This window comes from Macaca nemestrina, chromosome 15 (assembly GCF_043159975.1).
Source record: "Macaca nemestrina isolate mMacNem1 chromosome 15, mMacNem.hap1, whole genome shotgun sequence".
Lineage (NCBI taxonomy): Eukaryota > Metazoa > Chordata > Mammalia > Primates > Cercopithecidae > Macaca > Macaca nemestrina.
In genome coordinates, this window is record NC_092139.1 from 5,567,725 (window position 1) to 5,593,461 (window position 25,737).

At 47.4% G+C, this 25,737-nt stretch overlaps 1 protein-coding gene across 2 annotated transcripts in view; it reads right to left on the reverse strand.

Annotated features, from left to right (window-relative positions):
- The window catches only part of LOC105470570 (zinc finger protein 831), a 112,629-nt gene that overhangs the window by 44,173 nt on the left and 42,719 nt on the right, over nt 1-25,737 (reverse strand). For both annotated transcript variants that reach the window (XM_011722695.3, XM_071079098.1), the window contains 3 exons: nt 21,004-24,744; nt 19,757-19,893; nt 8,655-8,806 (listed from right to left, as the gene is read on the reverse strand). In XM_011722695.3, coding sequence (XP_011720997.2) covers nt 8,655-8,806; nt 19,757-19,893; nt 21,004-24,708 — 3,994 coding nt within the window. In that variant the 5' untranslated portion in view covers nt 24,709-24,744. The remainder of the gene's footprint in view (nt 1-8,654; nt 8,807-19,756; nt 19,894-21,003; nt 24,745-25,737) is intronic.

Genomic DNA, 25,737 nt, shown 5'->3' on the forward strand with positions numbered 1-25,737 from the left:
ACCAAAAGCATTGTAGTGTTTGTATTTTTGCAATGTTCCCTTAATGGTACATAATATTAACTTTTCATTTTCAGTCTCGATAAACAGCTTCTCTTTGAAATAAATGGACCTAAGTTTTTTTGTAAGTGCACCTAGGGGTAAAAATAAGAATCACATAGGTGACATGCAGATGCTACAAAAGTTCTGAAGGTAGCACCTAGATGATTTCAATTTAGGAATCAGTGCTGATCCCCAGATCAATCATCTGGGTGCCTCTGGGCAAGTCACTGGACAACTCTCTAAGCCTCAGTTTCTCCATCTGCCAAAAGAGGATAAAAGTCACTCATCACAGGTTTGCCCAAGGGAATAAATGTGTCTGACCTTCCTAAATTAAAAGCGCCTCCTGATTTTAGTTATTGAGAGAGTTTTCTAAAATCTCCATTGGAAATATAGCCCTGAACCTCTCCGTGTTTACTGTTATAAACCATGCCAGCTGCAGGAAATTGCAAAACCATAAACTCAATGTAGTTCTTATCATTCAATAAAACATCTCCCTCAATCAATATGACTTCAGATGTGTCATCTGGGCACAGGGCCACGCTCAGCTCCTCTTCACTGTTCCAATTTTAGTCTGTGTACCAGGAGAAGCGGCACGACATCCAATGTGCCCAGCAAAAGCCCAAATAATTAACCTCAACCACATCAATGTTCTCCATTCAGTTCCGCAAAATGTGTTTCTAAGGAAATATATAAGAGCACTCTTTATACCACGGAATGTTTTAATGTACCCAAGCATTCAAGTAAATAGAACAGGTCTCAGTTAATGGAACTTTTAGCACAGAGGTTTTCAATAATAATAATTTTTTACAAAGCTGATATGTCATCAGCTAGAAAGAGATGTGCACATAAATATAAAAACAGGGCACATCTATTTATGAGGCTACTTTTTGCAGCCCAAGGGTCAATAACTATCATATTAGGAGAATGATAATAAGGCTGTATGTTGATGGGCATTAGGATCACAGAGAACAGGACGTCCCAGTTGAAATACAAACAAAATCAGTGATGTTGCCTTCATCCCCCCACCTCCCCACATTCTGAAAAATAATCATTTCAGAGCAGTGACCTCATCAGAAATTGTGTAACCACAACCACAGAGAATCTTCGGCAGCTTTTGCTTAGGTAGCGTCGCCCTTCGTATGGATGTGTAATTTTCAGTTGCTTTTTCTAATGGAAAAATGACACAGCAGCACGTGAGCACGTGCAGACACACACACGTACATGCGAAGCTTATCTTTCTAAGCGAGACTCTAACTGGGAAAATAGTGGAAAGAGCATTTTCAAGACATGATTTGCTGTGAATTTCTCCTTAGGCTAGAAGGCATGGCTTTTGACTGAGTGGCACCAGCTGACCCAAGATGACATGGAGTAGCTGTCCGGGGGAAAACTGCCCCCAGCTCCTATGCTAGAATAAGAAAGGCGTTCCAGGTAAGAAATGAATCGGCAGCACAGTCCCATCACACATGCATTTAACCTACACCCTGACTGTTGAAGCTCACCCTTCCCTGACCCAAGAAGACACAACTCCACTCTCTTGCTTAATCCTCACCACAACAACTCAATCCATTAAGCAGTTTTAGAGGTTTAATGCTGCTGTCACAGCAGTTTTAGAGGTTTAATGCTAAAACAAAATGGCACACACCACGCAATGAAGCAGGGATACTTGGGAATTTCTCATACCCCTCTCCAGTGGGAGGATTTGCTGTTTATCTTCAAAGCTGCCTACATGGATGGATGGCCTTTTTTCTTTCCTTCTTTCATCTCAGCAGTCCTCAAACATATTGTGTGCGAGAATTTCTGTTCAGAGTTGTATACACAAATCGTACCCTTATGATAGATTTGCAGGATTCTCAAAGATAATTTTGACAATAGGGATTGTGCCTTGGGGGCCAGCTTTGGAAATGAACCTCACCACCCTTTACAACATCACCCCACTTTAGTGTGGGAGAGGATGTCAGGTTAAAAGGCATGGAAACGACATTAGCAGTTCCATTACTACTTTTACCTCCCCAGAGCTTCCATCCATAAAACAGAGGTGACATAAGATGACTCCTAAGATTGGAAATGGTGATTCCATAGAGTTGAATTTTACGGTTCCTCTACTGCCATCCCACTGGATACCCACTGGGTTTTTCCATTATTGACACAACGCACACTCAGAAACCAAGACTCCAGGTGGCATGCTCGCTCTTGTTCATGCTCAAAGAAGATTTGGGGGCTGGTCTTTGCTTGTGCTTTCATCTGAGACTAAGCTTCAGGAACCTCAAGGTAAAGAAACTTATGTTTGTTAAATTGTTCATTCAACAAACATTTATTGAGGACCTGCTACAATGCTAGGCCCCTGGATGCACACATGGAGGAGATGACCTAACAGCTTGGTAAATAAGGTCTTCTTTAGTTGACATCATTGCTACAGGGGAAAGGCCACCTAAAATTAATTCATTCACAATTCATTCGCAATACCACAATTTCACAGTGAATAGTATTAAGGACTTTGAGAATTTGTCTGGAAAAACGACCAAACCAAAAGTTGTGAAAATAAGTTAATATGCCTACAAAGATGAAAATAAAACCTCCATTTTGGAGGTTATAATGGCAAACTATGAGCTAATTGTTAAAAATCAGCAAAACTTAGTCAAGTATTGATGAAGACATACATTTTTACATAAAATTGTAGGGTAGACCAATGGACTATTTACCTTGCATTTACTTTAATTGCTAGGTCATCAAGAAGGATACCCCCCCAAAAAATATTATAGAGCTTTATCAATTTTTCCAAAGACTTCTCTTAAGCCTCTGATATTCAAGTCACTCTTCTAGAGTTATCATCTTTGTCACTCTTCTCTTGTTCATTTGTCACCTAGTCTGATTCTGCCAGTGGGTGTGAATCAGCAGGCTGCCAATGGTCTTTTCTATCAATTTCACAAAATGCAACATCTTGAGCACAATTTGCAATTTCACTTAGCGATCAATTTACATGATATTGCAAAAATTAATCTGAAGGGCATGGATGGATGTGATGGTAGGCAGGGAGACAGAGAATTGAATGGGGTCTATATTTACCAGCAGTCTATTAGGGAAGGTTATCATATTCCTACCTAACCAGTCAACCTTATGACTGGAGTGTTCCATAAAGAACATCTGGATTTTAAGGTAGACGCCTGTTTTCCCTGGCACATCAATGACTTGATATCTAAGAACTTTTTTACCAATCCCTTCAATGAGACAGCCCTAGTCTATGAGATTAAATGCACCCCTCAGCCCTTATCCTAAAGCGAATGTGATGAGGAAGGATGTTCTTTAAAATAGCAAAACTTCTGTCCATTCTTAGTCACACAGCCTGAGGTGCCTGGGAAATACACCTTAGTTGATATTTTAAAAGAAATTTCAAGTTTCCTGCACCAACTAGCTGGAAACTTGGATGGAATGGACTACTGGATTTAGGATTAGGGAAAAAAGACTCCGTTGTCCGGGGAGTCTCATAGACTCCAATCAATGTACAATCTTATACATTAGGTCTTTATCCCTCATAACTCCTCTGGCCTTCTGCTTTCAGATGACTTCACTGCCAAGCCATCTGTTAATTCAAATGATTAGAACCATGCTTTTGGAATAGTTTAGGAGAGAGGAAAATTAAACATCTTTTTTAAAAATATTTTTTAAAAAAACATCCTCTCTCCATCTTCCTCTTAAGTTATTGACAGGAAGTGTCTCCAAAAAATAAAGAAGAAAAAATTATCAGTTATCACATCTTATTTCAGTCCCTGGACAAAAGCATTCATGACTTCTTATTTCTGAATGTTTTACTGATTCTAGTTGGCCTATAAGGATTAGGATCTAAAGTTTTTCTCTACCTTTAAATTGAGAAATCCCACCCACCCCCACCCCGCGTCCCGCCCCCCCAACTTACAAAGATCCTTCTCAATTTCTTTGTTGGATTCTACCAAGTTTCCCCAAGTTACAGCCCCTTGGGTCACCCAAAACAGATTACCCCATCACTGTACCGCCATGGAAAACAGGTCATCTCTCCTTCAGAAAGAAAAAAACACAAGCACACTCACAAGCACACCCATGTACACGCGCATGCACACACACACACACGAGGTCAGCTCCCTCACCGAGGACCCAGCTCTGATCTCTCCATCCGGGACATGCCAGGTCAAAGGAGACTCGAGAAAGTTGTTTGTAAGCAGTGGACCGCCAGGCTCAGCTCTGGGTTCCTTTGAAGTGACAGTGCTTTGTCTTCAAACACCCAGTGCCCTCAGAGTGCCTGTCACTCCACTGTGAAATATTGGTATTGGCTAGGGCTGGTAATAAAACCCCTATGCCCCTTTGATTTCCAGTGGTATTTATTTTAAAGCATTCTTCCACCCTCCGACTCCATGGTGTCCATCATGATCTGTCAAGTCCAGCTTGCTGGTTTGCCCTACCAGCCTTCCCGGTCCCCTCTCTGACACTTCAATAAGGAGCAGTTGGTGATTGATATTCCCTGGGCTGGGGCTTCTACCACGTCCTGCAGCTCACAGCTGCCCTGCAATGGACATCCTCTACATCCTTCCTAATTGCTGGAGAGGAGGGCCTCTGAAAATGGGAGCCAGGGCCCTAGGCCCCTGGTTCAACTTGATGCTCAAATAACAAACATGAAAGCATAGACATTTGTCACCATTCCAGGCTATTCCTGGGGCCTTATTACCTATGTAAGGGGATGGGGTGGTAGAGCTGTGTTCCCAGGAGGAATCTGAGCTATGGAAAGCCGCTTGTTTCTTAGATCTATATTCAGGTTTTGTTTCTGAATTTTTTTTTCCTTGGATTTGGTTTTATTCACCATTCATTGGTGCCCCCAGTTTGCTCTTGGGATTTAAGTGTGAAGAAAGCAATGCAATGCTGATGTTGAAACAGGATGTGTATGGAAGTGGGATTTCCCCCGCATGGAGGGAGCTCAGGATCTCTGGGATTTCTCCATTAGTCCATGGGGTGAGTGTGCAGGACCCTTCCTGACACTGAAGGGAAGAAGGGGTGAAAGGGCTTTTCATTCTGGGCTTTCTGCTCACACCGAGGCCCCCAGGGTCACCATGAGCATGCAGGGTAAGCTGCAGATGAGGCAGGGGCGCCCGCTTCCATGGAGCATGTTGGGAACTGTGTCCCCTGTGGAGGGGAGAGAGGAGCAGGTGTCCCTGCTGCAGCTGACACAGTCTCATGCTCAGGGCCAGCGTGTGAGCCGGACAAGTCAGGCCACAGCCAGATTTCAGCTCCAACAACCACCACCCACATACATGGCAGCCCCGTCAAGCCCCATCCCACCAGCCACTGGGCTTTTTTCCTGAAGGGAAGCCAGTGGGCCCCATAGCTATCAGCATGGAGGCTACCCGTGGTCACTTGGACAACTGTTCCCCCAAGTGTGGAGCATGTCCTGCTGGCAGTGGCTGGGGCAATTCTGTTTGAATTGTATTAGGTTTACAATAGAACTTTCCTGCAAAAATGGTTTACAAACAATGAGAGCCCAGATTATGTGCATTCTTGTGCACTGAGTATCCATGTGTGTCCCTGCCTTTTTTGTTTACAAACACATTTTAAGGTCACTTCTGTTAGTTCAGAGATAGGATAAAACCTGTAAGGATGGTTGAATAATGGCCCTCAGGTCCTAGTCCATGGAACCTGTGGATGGTTATGACCTGAGTTAGAAAAGAGTCTCAGAAGCAGTAATCAAATTAAGGGTCTCAAAATGAGATAAGCCCATGTTTAGTGAGGCCCCTAAATCCAATGACAAGTGTCCTTATAAGAGAAAGACAGAAGAAGATATGACCCACAGTGACACAGGGAGAAGTCCACATGAAGATGTAGGCAGAGGCCACAAGATGTAGCTCAGGCCACAAACCAAGGAAATAGTTGGAGGCCCCAGAAGCCAAAAGAGGCCAGGAAGGATCATCCCCTAGAAAGTCCAGAGGGAGCATGAGCCTCTTGGCCTCCAAAACTGGGAGAGAATCCAGTTTTATTGTTCAAAGCCACCACGTTTATGGCAATTTCTTACAGCTACCTTAGGAAACTGATACAGGTGACACCCAACTGGAGACACTGTCATCAATGGCAGTCCCACGTCTTCGGGCAGCCCAGCATGTGCCCAGCCCACCTACACTCTATCTGACCTTCCCATGTTCCCTCTTCCTGACCCTGAGCCTTTATCCACTCAATCCCCAGTCCAGAAAGCCTCTGTCTGTTCTCCCTACATCCAGATTTCCAAAAGAACCACCATCTTTCCAGAAAGAGCCTCCTTTTTGTGTTCCCCCCCACCCCTGCCCAACACTAATGAGATGACCTCGTCCTCTGCTGAACAACAAGAAAACACTCATTACCCACGTGCACACTCATGGGCGCTCAGCATGTGCTAACTGTCGTGCACCTGTGTTTATAATGCTGAGCGTATGATGATACTTGGCCATCTGTGCTGGAGTCTGCAAGGCGTTGCTGCACCTTGAATCTCACACTGACAGACCATTGACATCCTAGACAGACAGACAGATGTCCCGGGGAAGCAAACTGATCTGCCAATGTCATTCCCAGTGGCATTTGAGCTAAGGGGTGGTCAGTGGGTCAGTCTGTCTGTCTTTGTCCTGTACCACATTTATCGAGAGCAGGGGTCGCCTTTGTTCCCCTCCCTGTCACAGTGCCTAGTCCAATGCCTGGGAAGCTAAGCAGGGAGGCTGATGGGGAGTTCCAGGAGCAGCTCCATTTGGCTGTCCTTAAGGTGCTGGGAAGAGAGCTGGTGGTAAGCTCCTCCATGGGGGCAACTGGCAGAGCTCTGGCTGATTCTGTTGGATTCTACCAATGACCATCAGAACCTCCTAGGTAGAGGGGCTACCAGCTGTCTGCCAGCATCTCAGCAGGGGTTCCATCCAAGCTCTACTCCATAAAGGAAAATTCGAGAACTGGAGCTGATGGGGGCAAAAGTGAGGGAAGAGTCCATGGGAACAGGGAACGAGGAGTCAACCAGCAAGTACCATGACCCCCGGGAGCTCACTTTGCACTTGGAGTTCCCACACCTCTGGAAGTCACCCACACACACACAATTCTGTGCACAATTCCCAGGTGCCCTGAGTTGGCACTTCAGAGGGGATTGGGCTGGCCCTGGATTCCCAGTTGTGGGTTATACATTGGAAAACTCTTAAGGAGAGAGGAGGGGCATCCACAGGGCACCTGGAGAGCACAGAGGTGACATCAATGGCCCCTGTGGCTGTCACAGGAAGGCCCAATGATAAAGCAGAAAGCTGCATGGCCCCCTGGCCTTTGCATGGGGGAGCACACCCTCTTGTCCTGGTGGTACAGACCAGCATTTAGCCCTGAGATGCCCTCCATGGGGCGTGGCAGCATCAAGCACAGCTCAATGGGCAATTCCGCTGGATATAGAGGAGGGAGATGGAGGTGCAGATGAGAGGTGCAGATGAGAACCACAGATGAGGAAGAGAGCTCAGAGCCAGTTCCCTGATGGAATTTCCACCTACCCACCCCCCTGCATCCCAGCCTCTCCCACATGGGGCTTGACCCTTGACCTTCCTTAACAAAAACAACCTTTCCTCTTCAACAACTGGCCCCAACTGTAAGATGAATTCCTGACTGGATTTAAATTCTCTCTGGGAAGCAAGACTAGTCCTTGTCCTTGCCTACCCTGGAGGCCTTTGGGGGTTGGGGAGCAGAGGTGTGGGGAGAGCACTCAAGTGCCATCTGTCTATAGGGGGCACTGGAGCTACACAAAGGTGGAGGCGGAGTTGCCCCAGCAAAGGATCCCCTAGGGCCAAAGACCTCAAGCATGAGAAAAAGCCCAGGGTTAGCCCTTGAGCCAAACAGACAACAATGAACCACAGAAGGATGGTAATTCAGGCACTGCTGGCCAGATGGGACCCTGCAGCCTTTCCCACAGGGTATTCATTTTTCCCAATCAACAATCAAGCAAGGCTAAGGCTGAGCTCCTTAATGCTGGGGAGAGGGGAGAAAGGGAGAGGAAATTGAGGTCCAGAGAAGCTGAGCCATTTGCCCCGGTTGCCCAGTGATTGCAGCTTAAAATAGCATTTTTTCCAGGAAGCAGCCCCACTTGGTTCGCCCTTTATTTATTTCCGAGCATGGTGAAGAGTGTGCCTCTTACCACTCCACATGTAAGCAATGTACCCTGCAGTTTCACAGAACTACTCATCCTTCTACTTCACATGGGCTCTCAAGCCCATCCACAGACCCACTTTAGCTTTACAATAGCCCTGCAGAGAGAACTAAACAAGCTTTCTTTTTAGAGATGGTGAAAGCAGAGGCACCAAGAGCTGTGATTCATGTTCTCCTGAGTCCCAGAGGGAAGCTGCACCTGGTTCAGAGCTTGGCACAGGTGGCCAGTGCTCAAGGATGTGGATGACTTCTCAATATTGAATTCTCCGTCTTCTACCGCATGCCCTCCCCACTAGTTTAGGGTCACTTTGATTGTCTCATAGACGTCACGCCTCTGTTACTCTCCCTTTTGGGCCTGACCCTTGCGGCACTTGGGGCTGACTCCTGCCCATCCCGAATCCCCAGTGTCTATGCCTTGGGTGGGTGCCTTCGAGTGCCCAGTCTGGATGCACCTCCAAAGAGAGCATTACCTGCTATTTCTGAAGAGGTCTGTCCAGGGGTCCTGCATGGCTTCACTCCCTCGAGTGGGGGAGGGTGGCGGCTTCTTCTTCGCACCCAGGTTGGTGTGCGAAGTCTACTGGCTCTCAGCTGAACACAGCTCTGCAAGAAATTCCTTTTGTACCTGTAGAAGAGAGAAGCACACTTGCAGCAACCAGCCTGGAGAGCACATGCCTGGAAAAATCTGGAAAGTCCCTGCGGGGTGCCCAGGAGAACATGGGGCTCAACCTCTAACTAGCTGGTCAGCTCTGAGCAACTCCCGATCCCTCCATACCTCACCCCCCACCTCTCCAGGACAATGCGCCTAGCTTCAGAGGTTGTTGTAGGAACTAAATGAGGTGGTCACAAAATGCTTCCCAGGATGCTAACTCATAGCAAGGGCTTAGTCAAGGATAGTTGCTGCAATTAGGTTTTAAGCTATGTGGTCTTGACTACTTGGTTCACAGACTGTCCAACAGATTATTCTTCAATGATGGAAATGTTCTGTAATCTGTATTGACAAATACGGTAGCCATTAGGCCCATGTAGCTATTGTGCATTTGAAATGTAGTTAGCGTGTCTGAGAAACTGAGTTTTAAATTGTATTTCACTTTAATGAATTCGAATAGCCACATGTGGCTAGTGACCACCGTATTGGATAGTATTCTTCGTAGACCTTCCATCTGGAGGAGACCTACGGAATCATCTGATTTATTTATCTTCAAAACAAAGTATTCACATCTCAGAGGGAAGGCATGATGACAGTAGAGAAAGAAAAATACTAGAGCTTCTATTTACATTTATTTTCATCTAGTCTTTCTTATTTCTATTGTTTCATGTCATTTCTTATTTCTATTGTTTCATGTCATAGAGTAGAATATATGTATAATTTGTAAATGAACAAATACACATTTAATAGAGTGCAGGCTATAAATTATTTTACTAATAGGACTGTGCAACCACAAACAGGCCATCAATCTAGTCTAGCACCCCCATTATACAGGAGCAAGAATGAGACGAAAAGCCAGGCCTGTAATATGCCTTAAGCTCTTTTAGAAGATCTTTGCACTGCTTCTAACTGCCTGGTCAAGCCACAAGTAATCCCTTCCCTTTACGAGCCTCAGTTTACAATATTTCTACTCCACAGTGCTCCTCAGAACTGGCTATTTTCCTTTCTCATTTATCTGAGCCACTGCCAAGATCCAGCCGCAGTCCCGTAATCACCAGGGCTGCTCACAGAATTTTAAATAAGATCTGCAGAATGCAGTATCCTCTTGGGCGCTGGTTTTTCCTGGCAGCAACAATGAGAAAGTGACATTTTGTTCATCTTTTCTGGCCTCTGTGTTTGGGAGAAGCTCCCCTCATCTGGGCATGATTGCCTCCCCTGCCTGGGGCAGGAGCTGTTATTCCCGGGGGGCGGTTGTGGGGTTTGGGGGGCGGTGGTGGCTGGTTTGTTCTTTGATGCAGTTGTCAAGACCACAGGTTCCTGAAAGAGCTATCTGAGCCAGGGTGGGGACCGACAAACCCCTGAACCAAATCCTGCAGGGCCTGGGTGGAGAGAGATTTCAAAGTGCAGAGACAAAAGGAGGAAGGAAGGGGTGGCACATGGAGAGAATTCTTCTACCTGCTGCTGGGTCACCTTTGCACGAGTCAGTGGGTGGCTGCCACACACTTGCAGGTGTTAAGAACGGCACAGTTTGAACTGCAGGGAGGTTTTACTTTTAGAAAATTAGGAAACCGGGATCTTTCTACTCAAGCAAAATAATGAGGAGAGAGCTAGGAAAGGCCCAGCCTCTGAATTCACACTTCATCAAGGTGGAATTTCAATCCTTTTGTCTTCGAGAAGAGCCCAAGTGGACCTTGGCAATGTCTTCAAAGGACTGTTTAGTTTAGTCATGGGCAGGGTAGGTTTCTGTCTTTCCTGGTTCTCCCAGAACGTTCTGTGTGCAGCCCCTCCTGGAGAAGCAGCATCCTGGCTTAGGAAGGTTTTGCAAGCTCATCTCCACCACCAGCCATGCAAGGCCCCTCAAGGTGTGGCTAGTGCTGTTGGGGCCCCATCCAGGAGACTTTCGCCAGGCTGCACCTCCACACCCGGCTGTGAGGGTGACGTGCTCCTCACCCCGCTGACACCTTCATCAGGCTCTCTCAGGGAGGGACAGTAGACCCAAGGACTGGGTCTGGCAGGTGTATGCAGCCCACGACACACACATTCCTTTCTGGGGCGAAACTATGAGATCTGACATGCTATTTCCCTCACTTTCCTCTCTTGACCCCACAAAGAACAAAGCAAAGAGAAGTGCAGTGGAGGTGTGGATGGCAGAGCCGCTGTATCCTGCTAAACAGGACCTGGGACTGCTGTCAAAGCTCTGGGGCTGTGGCCAACATGACAAAGAGTCTCAGCCACGTGTGGTGGGGGCCACATGCAGCAGAGGCCACGAGGACTCAGGGCCACATCTGTAGGCCTTTGTTTTTACCTCACTGCAGAGATTGTGTTCTCATTACTGAGAGTGCTATCTCATTGAATAAGTAAATTGTGTGATGACTAAAGTGAATAGACACATGGCTTAGACAGATAAACATCCACTCCATAAGGAAAAGCACTAGCTACTAATAGAATTGCATTCTCAAACCCCAGGATTTTTTCTTCTCTACTCTCCCCTTCAATGACTAATGTATATTTTAGGGTTTTACAGGGTGCCCTTCTCCCATACAACCCGCAATCTTCTCCTTGCTCATTTCCATTCACTTGGGGCTTCACAACTCATTGTTCCATTTGTTGGAAGCTTCCTAGGCACAAGTCTCTGAGTGTTTCATGCTTCATACAGCACGATACACAGCTACAAATTAATCAATAAAATCCAGTTCCATGGTCCTGCGCTTGCTTTGGGCAAGGCAGGGAGGTATTTTGTGAGTGCTCCGGATCTCTATGCCTCTAGTTTAATGTCAGGGCAATTAGTCTTCTGAGTATGAATTTTCTGCGTTTTTCCATTTCCACTCTGAAAGTGGATCCTGCATTTTCTAATCTCTCTAACTCATGTAGTTTTGTTAATGAAAACAACTGTTTTCATTACAGTGTGGTATTTGTAGTTGGCAAAAAACATAGAGATGAATGAAAGCAGAATGAAAGGCCCTGAAAGAAACTTCAAGTATAAACAAGAAGTTAAAATTTAACATGTAAGTGGCCAAAAGTGCATTAATGGAGGGGTCTGCTTGATTTTTACGGAAAGGTGCAGCTAATAAATATTTTAGGCTTTGTATGCCACAGACAATCTGTGCCACATATTCTTCTTCTGTTTTTATATGGATAAGCTTTTAAAAATAGACAAACCAAGCCAGGCGTGGTGGTGCGTGCCTGTACTCCCAGCTACTCCAGAAGCTGAGGCAGGAAGACCACTGAGGCCAGGAGTGTGAGACTGTGGTGCGCTATGATCACACCTGTGAATAGCCACGGCCCTGCGGCCTGGGCAACATACTGAGACCCTGTTGATCAAATATATATATGTATAAATAATGTGCTGCTCATGGTTAAAGTAAGTTAAAAACCATATTTAACCCATGGTCCATAGTTGTCTTTATAAACAAAAATAGAAATAAATATTTCTCTATATATGAATTCATATAAGAAGAAAATATAAGAGAACATATCTGCATATTTTTGAAAGTAGGAAATTGAGACTAAAGAAATATTTCTTAGATATACCAAAAAGTAATAACCATAAAGGAAAAGACAGCCCCATTTGACTACATCAAAATTTATAAATTCTTAATGAAAAAACCGTGATTATCAAGGTTAAAAAATAAGAACTCCATTTCCAACAGCACAGTGGACTCAATACTCTGACTGATTACCACCAAAATTATCCTTATACTGAAAATAATTAAAAATGCAGCATAAAATGTAAAAATTTTTTAAACTTATATTTAAATTTATTTATGTTCTGATTAAAAGGTAAGAAATAGTTCAAAGGCAAAAACCAAGTGAGAGCTGCACCCTGGAAAAGTGAGACTGCTTTCACTTCAAGGAATCTGCCAAACCAGGTGAGGATGACCTTCCCATTTTCGTGCTCTGGTGCAGTTGAGGGTACAGGACTCAAAGCCCAGAATGTTCTTCAGTGAGAGGCAAGTGGAAGACCCAACGTCCCTTCCTGCATAAAGCTGAGACCTCTGAAAGGCATACTCTCAATATGTGGGTGAATTAGAATTAAATACTCAGTACCCCTACCACCTGCCCAGGGAACATAACAACAAACAAACGAGCACCCCCAGGCACCCAGGGGAAGCAAAACAAATATTTATTGGAGGAATCCACCTTCAACCCGCATCTCAAAGTTCCAAAAATATCAACTAACTGTCAAAAATTTTAACACAAACAAGGAAATAAGTTAACATATGTGACAGCAAATATATAAAACAGAGTCAGATGTGCCAAGACTTCATATGTTGTCATTGACAGATGCAAAACATTAGATGTGTTTTTAAAAAAAAAAAAAAAAAGGTTGAAAATCAGAGTCAAGGGCAAGAGACTATAAACGTGATCAAGCAAATTAGAAAAATAATTAAATAAAACTTTTTGGAAATAAAATATAATTCACATAAATAATTAAATTTAAAATTTAGCAGACCAATAAAAGTAGGGGAGATCAACTAAGAGGCACTGCAATAGGCCGGGGACTTCTGACCAAGACTTTACAAAAGTAACCAACTTTACCATCCCAAGTAAAAAACTGAATAAAGATACAAAACAATAGTGTTCAGGGCATTGGACATTGAGCAATAAGGGCAGTGATCCATGAAAGAAGAGAAACAGATGAGGTAAGCCTGATGACACCTCAACTTATTGATGAAGAAATTTTCCAGGTCTGGAACCATTTGTTGAAAAGACTATACTTTTTCCACTGAATTTCCTTTGAGCCTGTATGAAAAATCAATTGACCACAGCATGGTCTATTTCTGTATTCTCTATTTTGCTCTACTGATCTGTGTATCCATTTTGATGCAAATACCACACTCTTTGGCATACCTTAGCTTTATAGTAGGTCTTAGAGTCAAGAGGCGTAATCAAGTCGGCGTGCTATTTGCATTGAAATAAACAAATAGATCAACAAATGATGCTGGAACAACCAGATAAGATATCCACAGGCAAAATAAGAACTTTGATCCATACATCACACCATATGTAAACATTAAGTGGAAATGTATTATAAACCTAAATATAAAACTTAAAGGTATAAAACTTTAGAGAAAAAATTAGAAGAAAAGCTTTGAAGCTCTGTTAAGGCACACTTTTCTAAGCTATGACACTAAAAACATAATCAACAAAAAAAGGTACATTAAATTTCATCAAAGTGAAAGACAGTTGCTTTTTAAAAGATGCTACTAAAAGAAAAGAAAGATAAGCCACAGACTGAAAGAAAATATTTACAAATCACATTTCTGATAAGGAACTTATAATCAGAATATATAAAAAAATTCTCAAAACTCAATAAGAAAACAACCCATTTTTGATGAGCAAAAGATTTGAAGAGACACTTGGCCAAAGAAGATATACAAACACTAAATAAGCGCATAAAAAAAGACGCTGGATATCATCACTTGTTAGGGAAATGCAAATTCAAACTATAAAGAGATACCACTACACAACTATTCAAATGACTAAAACTAAAAAGAATTACCACACCAAGTGTTGGCAATAATGTAGAGAAATGGAACTCTCATACACTGATAGTGGAGATGTAAAATGATACAACCACTTTGGAAAACAATTTGGCAGCTTCTTAAAAAGTCAATAATACATCTACCATATGGTCCAGGCTTTTCACCTCTAGATATTTTCCCAAGACAATTTAAAGCATATGTCCATCCAAAGGCTTGCAGACGAATAATTGTAGTCATTTTATTTGTAATAGCCGCAAACTGAAACAAACCAAATGTCTATCAACAGGTGCACTTATATACAAATTGTGACATACTCACTCAATTGCATACTAGTTAGCAACAAAAAGGAATGTGTTATCGATAAACACAACATGGATGAACCGCAAAATAGTAATGCTAACTGAATAAAGCCAGGCAAAAAAAAAAAAGAGAGCATATATTGTATGATTCTGTTTCTACAAAATTCTAGAAAAAGCAAACTATCCCTATGTGACAGAAAGCACATCAGTGGTTACCTGGGGACGGAAGGACTTCAGGATGGGCAGAAAGGAGGAATTACAAAGGGACAGGAGGAAACTTTTGGACTTGACAGATACGCTCATGATCCTGGTTATATTGTTTCACAGGCATATACATATGTCAAAATTTATTTAATTGTATGTTTTAAATATGTGCAATTTATTAAAATTTAATTATACTTTAATAAAGCTTTACAAAAAATAACTCAGTAGATTAAAAAACTGGTAAAATTTTAAAGACAGATTTGAACAAAGTATCCAGATTATAGCACAGAGAAACAAGGTTATTAAAAGTATTAAGAGACATGAAAGATAGAAAAGGCCTAATATATACTATATCAGTATTTCAGAAAGGAAGGAGAGGGAACAGGACAGAGGCAATATCTGAAGAATGATGGCTAAGAATTTTTTATAGAGAGACACCAATCCACAAATCAAAATAGCCCTGTGGATTCCTAATGGAACAAATAAAAAGCAACATACATCTATATATATCAAAGTAAAACTATGGAACACCAAAGGATAAAAGAAGATCTTAAAGTTAGCTTGAGATAAAAGACTTTCAAAAGACAGATGAGTAGCCTAAGAACTGCCTTCTTTACCACAAAATGGAAGCTGACGGATAGTGCAATGATAGCTTTGATGTGCTGAGAAAATAACTGTCAACCTGGAATTGTGTACCCAGCAGACATATTTTTCAACATCAATGATGAAATAAAGATATTTACAGAGTAATAAAAACTAAGAGAATTTTCTTCTCTAATAAAGGAAATTCTAAAGAATATGATTTAGGTAGAAGAAAATAATCCCAGAAGGAAGATCTGACATGCAGAAACAAATGAAAAGACCAGAGATGGGCAATTATGTGGGTACATATAAATAAATGGGCTTAAAAAGACAAGTAATAGGCTTGGAAACATATTTGCAGTATATATAACAGGCAAATAATACATATGAATCTAGGATATATATAGAATCCTATAAATTATATTCATCACTTTAAAAATTTGATAACAACAAATATTAGGAAGCATATGAATGAAGGGCAAACTCTCACTCATGGATGAGACACTCTGTAGCAATCAGAATGAATCAATTTAATCAGTATGTCCTGACACGATGAGATCTTCAGAAACACAATGTTGACCTTAAAAATCAAGCTGAAGAATGATAAATAACTATGATACTTTTATATGTACTTTAAAGACACCAAACAATATTATATATTATTGGTGATTTGCAAAGTATGAAAACACAGATTGATACGATTTGTGCCAAATACATAAAACAACATAATCATCTTTTAAATTTTTCTTTTCTATGTATTGTTATATAATATTTAAGGTAATATTTTACTTAGAAGAGAACTTTATCATTCTCTGTGAGCTAAGGACTATAGAGCAACCTCTGCTACAGTATTTCATTTTCTGTAGAACATTAAAACAACTGAAAGTGGGAAAATGAATCAAGTACTAGGCTTCCTTCTTGAGGAGAGAACACAAAGGTTAGATGATAGATAGACCGAAGATAGACAGAGAGATAGAGAGATAGATATGTAAGTGGATGGGTGGGTGGGTAGGCAGATGGATGGATAAATATCTACAAACATATGTGTATGGGTGATTGGATAAACAGTGTGGTAGGCAGAGTAATACCTCCCCTCAAAGATGTCCATGCCTAGATCTCCATGCCCTCGTGGTGCTGATTCTTTTTCTGAGACAGGGGAGCCAGCCATGTGAGGAGCAAGAGGAGGAATGTGCAGGTGGAGGTAGAGGGACTAGCAGGTGCAAAGGCCTTGAAGCTGAAATTAACTCAAAAGACAGTCATGAGCCAACAAAAGGATCAATGATAAACAAATCACGATCAACCAATAAATGTTTGTGGAACAGCTTCCTTCTCATTTGACCCAGTCAGGAGCTCTTGGTTAGAGCTCCAAGTCCTTGTTCAGACTCTTTCCTGTTCTGTAATGCCCCTGCCCCCCTCCTATGCCCATCCATGGGCTCTTGTTGTGATTTGTTGAGTGGAGAGGGTGTCTAGTCCCACAAGGCCAAAATTTGCGAACTCAAATCCTATGGGGGCCAGGCAGATAGCATAACTGAGAGAGGCTGGCCGAGGGTAAGACATTAAGGAGAGGTGAGCTACAGAGCGCAGAGGAGAGCAGAGCTCTTTTTTTTTTTTTTTGTTGAGACGGAGTCTCGCTCCGTCATCCAGGCTGGAGTGCAGTGGCCGGATCTCTGCTCACTGCAAGCTCCGCCTCCCGGGTTTACGTCATTCTCCTGCTTCAGCCTCCCAAGTAGCTGGGACTACAGGCGCCCGCCACCTCGCCCGGCTAGTTTTTTGTATTTTTTTTTTAGTAGAGACGGGGTTTCACTGTGTTAGCCAGGATGGTCTCGATCTCCTGACCTCGTGATCCGCCCGTCTCGGCCTCCCAAAGTGCTGGGATTACAGGCTTGAGCCACCGCGCCCGGCCAGGAGCACAGCTCTTACCCACAAGGTGTGGCCACTGCTCATCTCCAGCTGGCTGGTGCTATGTAAGGAGGCAGGCCCAGTGTCTTCAAAGCTTCCCATATTTCAAGAAAAGTTAGAAATCCAGATTTTTATGAGAAATCTTTACATCTAATTATGTGGCTGCTAAATGCCAAAAGTTTTAGAGCACTGGCCTAACAAGGGTTTTACATGCACTGTGTTTGGCCCAAGAGCTGCTAGTGGGTTTGCAAGGTGTCCTGGAGTGATATCTCCACGCCTCCTGGGCTCTAGTCTGGGACCCTCAGCCTGGATAAGAAAGTTTTCTCGGCCACCTCCAGGTATGGGCACTAGGCGCACAACAGGTACATGGTAAATATTTTCAAATTAGTCAAGCTGAAGTCTTGGGAAAGTGGGAGCTGTTAATGAGGCAACTCATCCTCTCCCCTCTCCCCACATCTTTCCAACGATGCCTGGAGGCTTCAGGCTCGTCAGCTGTCAGTCAGATGTAGTTGAGCACTTCCTCCTTATTGGTGAGATACTGAGGAGGACCAACAACCACGAGCCAATGTCCCTTGGTTCCCAGAGCCCCGCATGCAGCTCCTCCACCTGGATGGCATGCATTCCCCTTTCCTCCAAGAGCAGACTCGAATTTTCCTTTGGAAGACTGTCCTTCCCACAGCACCAAGTTTGGGCCAGGGCTGATGATAAGGCTTGGAGGTCCCATTACACAGGCAGGCAGACCTTCTTTTGTTCAGACTACCTTGAGTCAGGCTTCTGTCTCAGGACCCTGAGTGATCCATGAGCAAGGAGGGACGCTAGAAAGGAAAGCCCCACTCCTCCAAGCCTGCTCTCAGAGCCACGCCAGCACCATCACCTGGCTGTGTCAGAAATGCAGAATCTCAGGCACTGCAAGAAAAATCTAGAAAACGCCAGGCCACGAGCGTGCCCAGGACAGGCTGGGGTGCACCAAGACAAGCCACTAGTTGGCACACAGGCTATGGAAGGAGACTGGCTGGTTCAAATCTGGGTCCTTGGGGAGGTTATCTAAGCTCTCTGTGTCTCCATTTCCTCATGAGAAAAATAGGATAATAATACCATCCACATCGTGGGCGGTACTTTGTGGGATCGCCTGAAACGACGCACACCAGAAAGCAATTAGGGAAAGCCTGGCACACAGCAAGTGCCCCATAATGTTAGCTCTGAACACATGGTCCCGGAAGACCATTGATAGAGGCGGAAGGGGGAGCCAGAAGAGAAGAGGTCATCTCCAGCCACTGAGGGTCTGAGCAGCTAGAGGGGATAGTTGGGAATTTGGATTGCCCCTTAAAGAATGTCCAGGTTTTGGAGAAATTACTGACAGGCTATGTGCAGTGGCTCACACCTGTAATCCCAGCACTTTGGGAGGCCAAGGCAAGAGGATTGCTTGAGGCCAGGAGTTCGAGCCCAGCCTGGGCAACATGGCAAAACCCCGTCTCTACTAAAAATACAAAAAAAAAAAAAAAAAAAAGCTGGGCATGGTGGCCCATGCCTGTAACCCCAGCTACTCAGGAGGCTGAGCAGGCAAATCGCTTGAACCCCTGAGGCAGAGGTTACAGTGAGCCGAGATTGTGCCACTGCACTCCAGCCTGGGCGACAGAGTGAAACTCGGTTTCAAAAAAGAAACAGAAAGGGGAAAAAAGGACTGACGGTCTAGAGGGAGAATGTTGACAGTTGAGGTGTGGAGTATAAATGCATCAGGGATCTGGGATTAGAATGTGGATTAGAGAATGCGGTGAGGGTGAAGGGCGAGCAGGAGAGAAGGAGATCACAGGGAAAATGATGGCAGAAAGAGGACAGGGGTTAGAGAATTTGCTTTTTAGCTTGTATGCAATGGGCAGCCTGAAGGGTTTTGAGCAAAGGAGAAAGACAATCCAAGAAAGACACAATGAAAGAGTGGCAGGAAAATCCTCATGGCCGCCCGTTTGTTGGGGGTGGACATTTGCATATGCATACCGCAAAGAAAAGCCTGGAAGGGCACACTCCTGAATGCTCACGGTGATTATCTCTGCGTGGTGAAATTACTAGGATGTTTTATTGTCTTCTCTTTGCTCATCTGTATTGTCTAATTTTTCTGCAAAAGACTTTCATTGCTTGCATAATTAAAAAAGCAATAAAAGCTGTAAATAATTAACAGGCTCTCTCTTCCGGACTTAAGTTGAATGGATGTGTTTTCCACCCAGTTATTTCAAAGATTTGCTGGATTCCTGGCCTTAGAAAGGTGCCATCGAAAAATACACAGGCGATGAGTTGTAAGGGGTGGGGGACTAACGGGGAAACAAATTCAGTCCTTTAATCATGAAACTCTAAACCCTAGCAAACAGGAACTCTTTCTCTGGAGCACACGGATACCTTTCAAATCCCATAGTAAATTCTTCTTGGGGTTTTGCGGAAATGACCGAGGTGGCCACTCACCCTACCTTTTAGGGTTGGTCCTCAGTTTTCTCTGCTTGCCGTTCCCATGAGACATCTTTGCCCTCCGAGGCAGGCCTTTCTTCCCTTCTGGCTCAGACGCCTGGTGCTGGGACATGACCCCTGGGACTGTTGGGTAGGAGAACTGAAAACACCAAGCATGTTGGCATCACATTACTCAAAGTCCTCATGATGAGGAAAACTCCAAAGGGTTCTCACTCTGCAGACAGGATGCCTGTCTATAGAAATCAAAGCGGAGATACTGCATCACTAAATGGCCTGAGCCCCTGCAAAGTTCAACCAGGCAAGGGCAGAGCATTCCTGGACAGAACCTCCTGAAACCCTGCCTGGGCTCGATCCACAGAGGAAAGCCTATGCCATCGGTGTTAACTGGAGGCCCAAGAAACACGGTGACCAGCCCCTTTACTGTCCCCTAAATCCACCTCCCCAGGAGCCCCCGCACCTCTGGGGCCCTCCTGATTAACCCACTACTCTCAAGATGGAAACAGCATTCCCCACAACTTTGGGTTCCACCTAGGGAAAGCTGAACAGCCTGCAAGACTCTGGTCTCCAGGCCTTTGTCACTGTCCACAAGGGTTAAATTACAGCTGAGCCTCCAGCACCTTCCTCAGTGGCCGTGGCCCAAGCCACCCCAGAGCAGGACTAAGCTCTCAGTCATCACAACCAGGTGTGTGAACTCCCTCTCAAGGTGGAGCTCGGCATTATCAGTTCATCACCAAGTGAGAACAGCTGTGAGCATCCACCACCTTCCCCCTTTTCTCTCTGCTCCCAGGAACCTGAGAGGGAGGTCTGAATCCAATCAACAGTAATTCCTTCTCCAGAATCCCCAGTATAATGACTCTCTCAATTATTGGGAGTCTCTGGTTTATAATCTTAGAATGATCCAGAGAGCTCACCTCTCTGCTGGAGTGTTTCATTTTACTTTTTGCTTCTGTTACCAGGAAGCTCAGTTAAATTTTACATTTGGTTATGAAGACTATCTCACCTAATGTCTCGAGGATAGTAATTCTTTCCTTTGGAATTTATGTTTTCCACAACTCTGTTAAGGTTCGCATTTGGGCCTTTATTCCTTCCTGCCATCTCTGTGGTATCCCCAGTCTGCCTCAGGAACAAGTGAGCAGTGAGCAGCAGATGCTACATGGGATGGCTTTAGACTTCCCTCCCACACGAGAGGTCCTGCGGGGTCACGACACACTCTCTCAACCCTGGGCCCTGGGGCAAAACCCAGCTTTACCTTGGACATCTGCGCCAGCCCTCCCTCTCCAGGGCTTGTCCAGGTCCATCCTCCACTGCTCCCAGGAGGGCCACTGGGACCCTCATCTCGGAGGCTGCTACCGGGAAAGTGCACCGCCAAGTACACAGACGCCGCCCTTGCCTTCTGCTCCGCGGGCAGAGGGACGCTGCGGCTCAGGCAACACCACGTGAGTCGCGGCTCAGCCTTCAGTGAGGGAAAGGGGTTGTGGGGGCTGTGGGGGCTGTGGGGGCTGTGGCTCCGGGCCGTCCCTGAGTGGGAAGACAGGGCCAGCTCTGGCCAGCCTGGGGACACACCCTGAGGCCGAGTGAGGGCAGTGAGGAAGGAGCCAGGCTGGAGGCGGGAACATGGGTCGGGGCCCACCAGGGGCCCTGAAGAAGGATCTTCTGGGGCATTCTCAGGAGGCTCCCCCAGCTCCCAGTTGGGTACCCAGGGATTTGGGACATCCCCAGAGGGCCTGGCCCTTGCCAAAGTGCTGCCCATGCAGAGGCGATGGATACGGTCGCTGTCACCCTCCATGTCCTGAACTAAGTGTGCCTCACACATTGGAGTGGGCGGGGAGGAGGTGGCCTCCCTGGGAGCCCCGGGTGCTGAGATAGGCGACTCCCTGGCTGCTGGCCTGTTAGTGGCCATCCTGTCCCCCTTGTCCCCCCTCAACTGTGCCCCTTTTCTCCCATCCCGTGGCCTGGAAGAGCTGAGGTCCTCCAGGATGCTGTCCGCCTCACCTGGGGAGGGGCCTGAGGCTGGGCTGGGAGAAAGAGGGGTCCCCAGTGCTGACCCAACAAATGATGCCCGTTCCTCAGGCCACCCACTGCTGCAGAGAGAGTCCTGGCTGTGCCTGGGTCCCCGGGGAATGGGCAGTGGTGAGGGGGTCTCTGCCTGAGGTAACCTGAGGAGGTACTTCGGGGAAAAGGCATTGTCTGCCAGGGCAGAGAGGACTCTGGGAGCCTGAGGTGGGGTGGCCAGTGGGGGGTGCTCCCCAGGGGCTGGGACTGCAGGATGCAGTGGGGGAGCCTTGTCCCTTGGCCCCACCCTCTTCAGGGCAACAGAATCAGCAGCCAAGGAGGCTCCAGAGGACTCCAGAAGCTCGCCCCCCTGCCTGGCACTCTCCTTCGATCCCCCTGGCACTTCCCCGGGATCAGCGTCCTGCTTCTGGGATGACAAAGAGGCAGCCTGTACGGGCCTACCCGGGGTCTCTGCACCCACAGGCTCTGGTTGCTCCCAGCTGTGCAGGTCCTCCACTTTCAGCTTCTTCCTCTCCGAGGGGAGCTTGTCCTCCCCAGAGCCACTGCTGGGCCATCTCAGGACAGTCTGGGCCCACGGGCAGGTCTCCTGAACATCCCCCACACCTCGGGCGCCTCCTTCCAGCTTGGGGTCTGGCAAAACTGGCCTGGGGGCCTCTAGGTCACCCCCTTTGAGGGGGCCAGGTGCTGGGGTCAGCTGCCACCCCAGTTCCAGCCTCTCATTTGGAGAGACCAGGGGGCTCCGACTGCCTGAACAGGGACTGTCTCTGCCGCCCAGTGCAGGAGATGACACAGCCTCTTCCACCCTGGGTGGGTTCCTGTCTCCTGTCCTGGCCACCATCTCCCCATGCTTAGTGGGCTCAGTCACCAAGGAGGCCTCCGGGGCTGGCGGATTTCCCCAAGGCTCTGGCGTTGCCCCTGTGGATGTGTCCTCATGGACAGGGGTCCTCCTGTCTTGGGTGGGGACTGTGCCTGAGCTCCCTGCTGCCTCTTTCTGCAGAGGAAGGCCCAGTTCTGTCCCACTGCCCACTCCCACCTCCCTGGTTTTCTTGCCTCCATGGGGACTAGCTTTCATTTTCTGGTAGATCCTTTTGAATGTCTCATCCCCGTACACCTGCCACTTCTCCTGAGAGAACATCTTCAGCCTCCTCTGGCCACACTTCCTGCCGCCTGCTCTGCCCTTGCCGGCTACGGCCTCCCGCGCAGCAATTCTCTTTACATCTGTGTCCTCTGTGGGCACCGGGGCATCGCCAGTGGGGATGCCTGGCAGGTCCTCCACCGCGGCCTGTCTGACCAGGGCCCGGGGATGCCCACCAGGAACGTCAGTCGAGCTCAGTCCCGAGCGGCAGCCAAGGCGGGCTGGGCTGGGCCTGGGGCTCAGAGGCTTCTGCGTCCTGGGCCAGGGGTCCCGGGGCTCCAGCCATGTCCTGGAGCCCTCGACGAAGGGCAGCGAGTTGCTCCTGGTGACAGGGACACATTCCACGGTGGTGGAGAGCTGAGTGGGGACGGAGTGGAAGAACAGGGGCCGAGACTTGTCTGGAGGCGTCCAGGTGGAGCGCGCGGGGCCCAGGGCCCTCCTACGGCCCGGCTCCAGAGCGCGAATGTCAAAGTGGAAGGAGTCCTTGTAGGTATAGGGCGTGGGAAGGTCGATGCTGCCCTGTTTGGACAGCCCGGTCTTCCGGGGCCGCACGTTGTCCAGCTGGGCATCGTCCACCACCGCCTGGTTGTGGGAGATGAGCCGGGCGATGCGCTCCTCCAGCCGCTTCTTCTCCAGCTCCAGGCCGGCTCCTCGCGCCCCGGGCTCGGCCCCCGCGCCCCCTGGTCCCGGGCCCGGGCCGCCCTCCCCCTCGGACTCGGCGCTGTGCTCTGAGAGGCTGTGCAGGGGGCTGCAGGGCGCGGGCGGCTGCTCCGCGCTGTCTGAGCGTGACAGGTACCCCGAGTCGGTGCTCTCACACTTCCGCAGCCGGCCCTCGGGGGCCTTGGCATCCCAGGGCTTCTCAGCTGCTGTCGCCTGCTGCCGCTGCAGGGCGCACGGCTTCCCGACGGTCGGAGACTTCTGCTCCGGCAACTTGCGCCAGGGCTGTGTGCTGGCTGTGGGGGCAGAGTCCCAAGGAGCCTCTCTGTCGGCAAATGCGGACCCTGGACAGGGAGCAGCTTCGGTCTTCATATCCAGGTTCTTGGCAACTAGGGGCACGTGGGCACCTGGAGAAAGGGGTCTCTCCGATGCCCCTTCGTGCATCTCCTGGCTCCGGCTCTCACCCCTGCAGTCTGTTCTGGGAGGCTCTCCGGCCTTGTCTCCTTCCTCCAGGAGGCCGCCCCCACCCCCCTCGGACTCCGAGGACAGCCGGGAGTTGTTGAGGTGCGTCTGCGTCCGCCTGTGCTTGTAGAGATTGCTCTGGGTCTTAAAGGCGATTCCACAGGTGGCGCACGGGAAGGGCCTCTCGCCCGTGTGGGATCGGATGTGCTTCTCCAGAACACTGGGCTTCAGGCAGTCGCGACCACAGTGTGGACACAGGTACTTGCCAGCATTCCGCACCTTGCCTGGGCTGCCCAGCGTGGGGCCCAGGCCTGGCGACAGGACAGGCAGAGTGCCCACGATGTTCACCGTCAGCGTAGGGGCCGCCGGCTTCCCCACCTGGGTGGGGCCAGGCCCTTCAGGCTGCAGCACAGGGCTAAGTATGAAGGGCACGTTGCCCCCATCCAGGCTGCCCGTCACCAGCGGGGCGCGTGGCTGGAGGCCCCCGGGAGGCACCGTGTGGTACAGTGGGATGGGCAGGGCCTTCAGGAACACAGTGGGGGCCAGGCCCTGCTCTGGCGGCAGAAGGACGGGGCCCAGGGTCAGGTGGGGTGAGGCCTGGCCACCTGGGGCCCCTGGAGGGCCAGGAGTGGGAGCTGGCTGGTCCCTCGGAGGAGGGGCAGGGCAGGTGGGTTCTGGAACCTCCATTCCACATCATCTGGACGGCCCACGATGCTGGAGAACCTGCAGACAACAAGCAGACTTTACCATGGGCACCTCTCCTCTCTCCTCATGCAGTAAATCTTCCCTACCCCGCACCAAGCACTTCACCACCCAACGGAAGCCTGACGATCGCCCTACGAATGTACTCTCATCCGAAAGGGAAAGCTGAGGCTCTGAGAGCAGAAGGAACTTGTCATACAAGCGGACACGCGGCAAAGCGGGATTTGGACCCAGATCTGTCTGAATCCTGCCTCTTATTTAACATGCCATCTACACAGGTCCATGGCAGGTTTGCCACCATCATTCCCTGGCACCAGCACAGCGCCACATGCAGAGACTCAGAAAATGTGCTGACTTCACGAAAAAGCCATGCAGCTTGTCAAGGTCCTCGGAGTTCACAGTGATTCCATGCATTTGCACAAATCCCTTTTCTTCTCTGGGACTGTTTCCAGATCTGCAAAATGGACAGCGAATCAGGGCCTTCCCACTCTGAGGTTCTGAGTCTCCACTGCAGGATGAAGACAGTAAGAAAAAAAATTGACCCAAGGAAAGGCTTGCCAGATTTAGCAAACAAAAATCCAAGACTCCCAGTTCAATTTGATACACAATGCATAGCTCTTTAGTGGGAGTATGTCCCAAATATTGCATGAGAATTACTTTTGGTATAAGTGTGTCCCAAATCTCACATGTGCCATGCTCATACTGAAACACTGAGTGCTGCTTATCTGAAATTCAAATGTGGCTGGGCATCCTGTATTTGATCTGGTGACACCACCAGGAAAAGGAGCACTTCCTCAGCCTCAAGACAAGACTTAGATCTCTGCTTAAAAGTGGGGCTTCCAAAGCCCCTCCACATTGAGTTAGGACAAAACTGGTTCCCTCTAAGCCAGGAGGAGTAGCTTGGCAAATGCTAGGGGAGAGAGCAAGAGAGGTCCAGCTATGCTGTTCACATCACAAAGGAAAAGCCAGATGCAAGAAGGAAATTCTGGACAGGCCCATGACTAGAGAATCAGG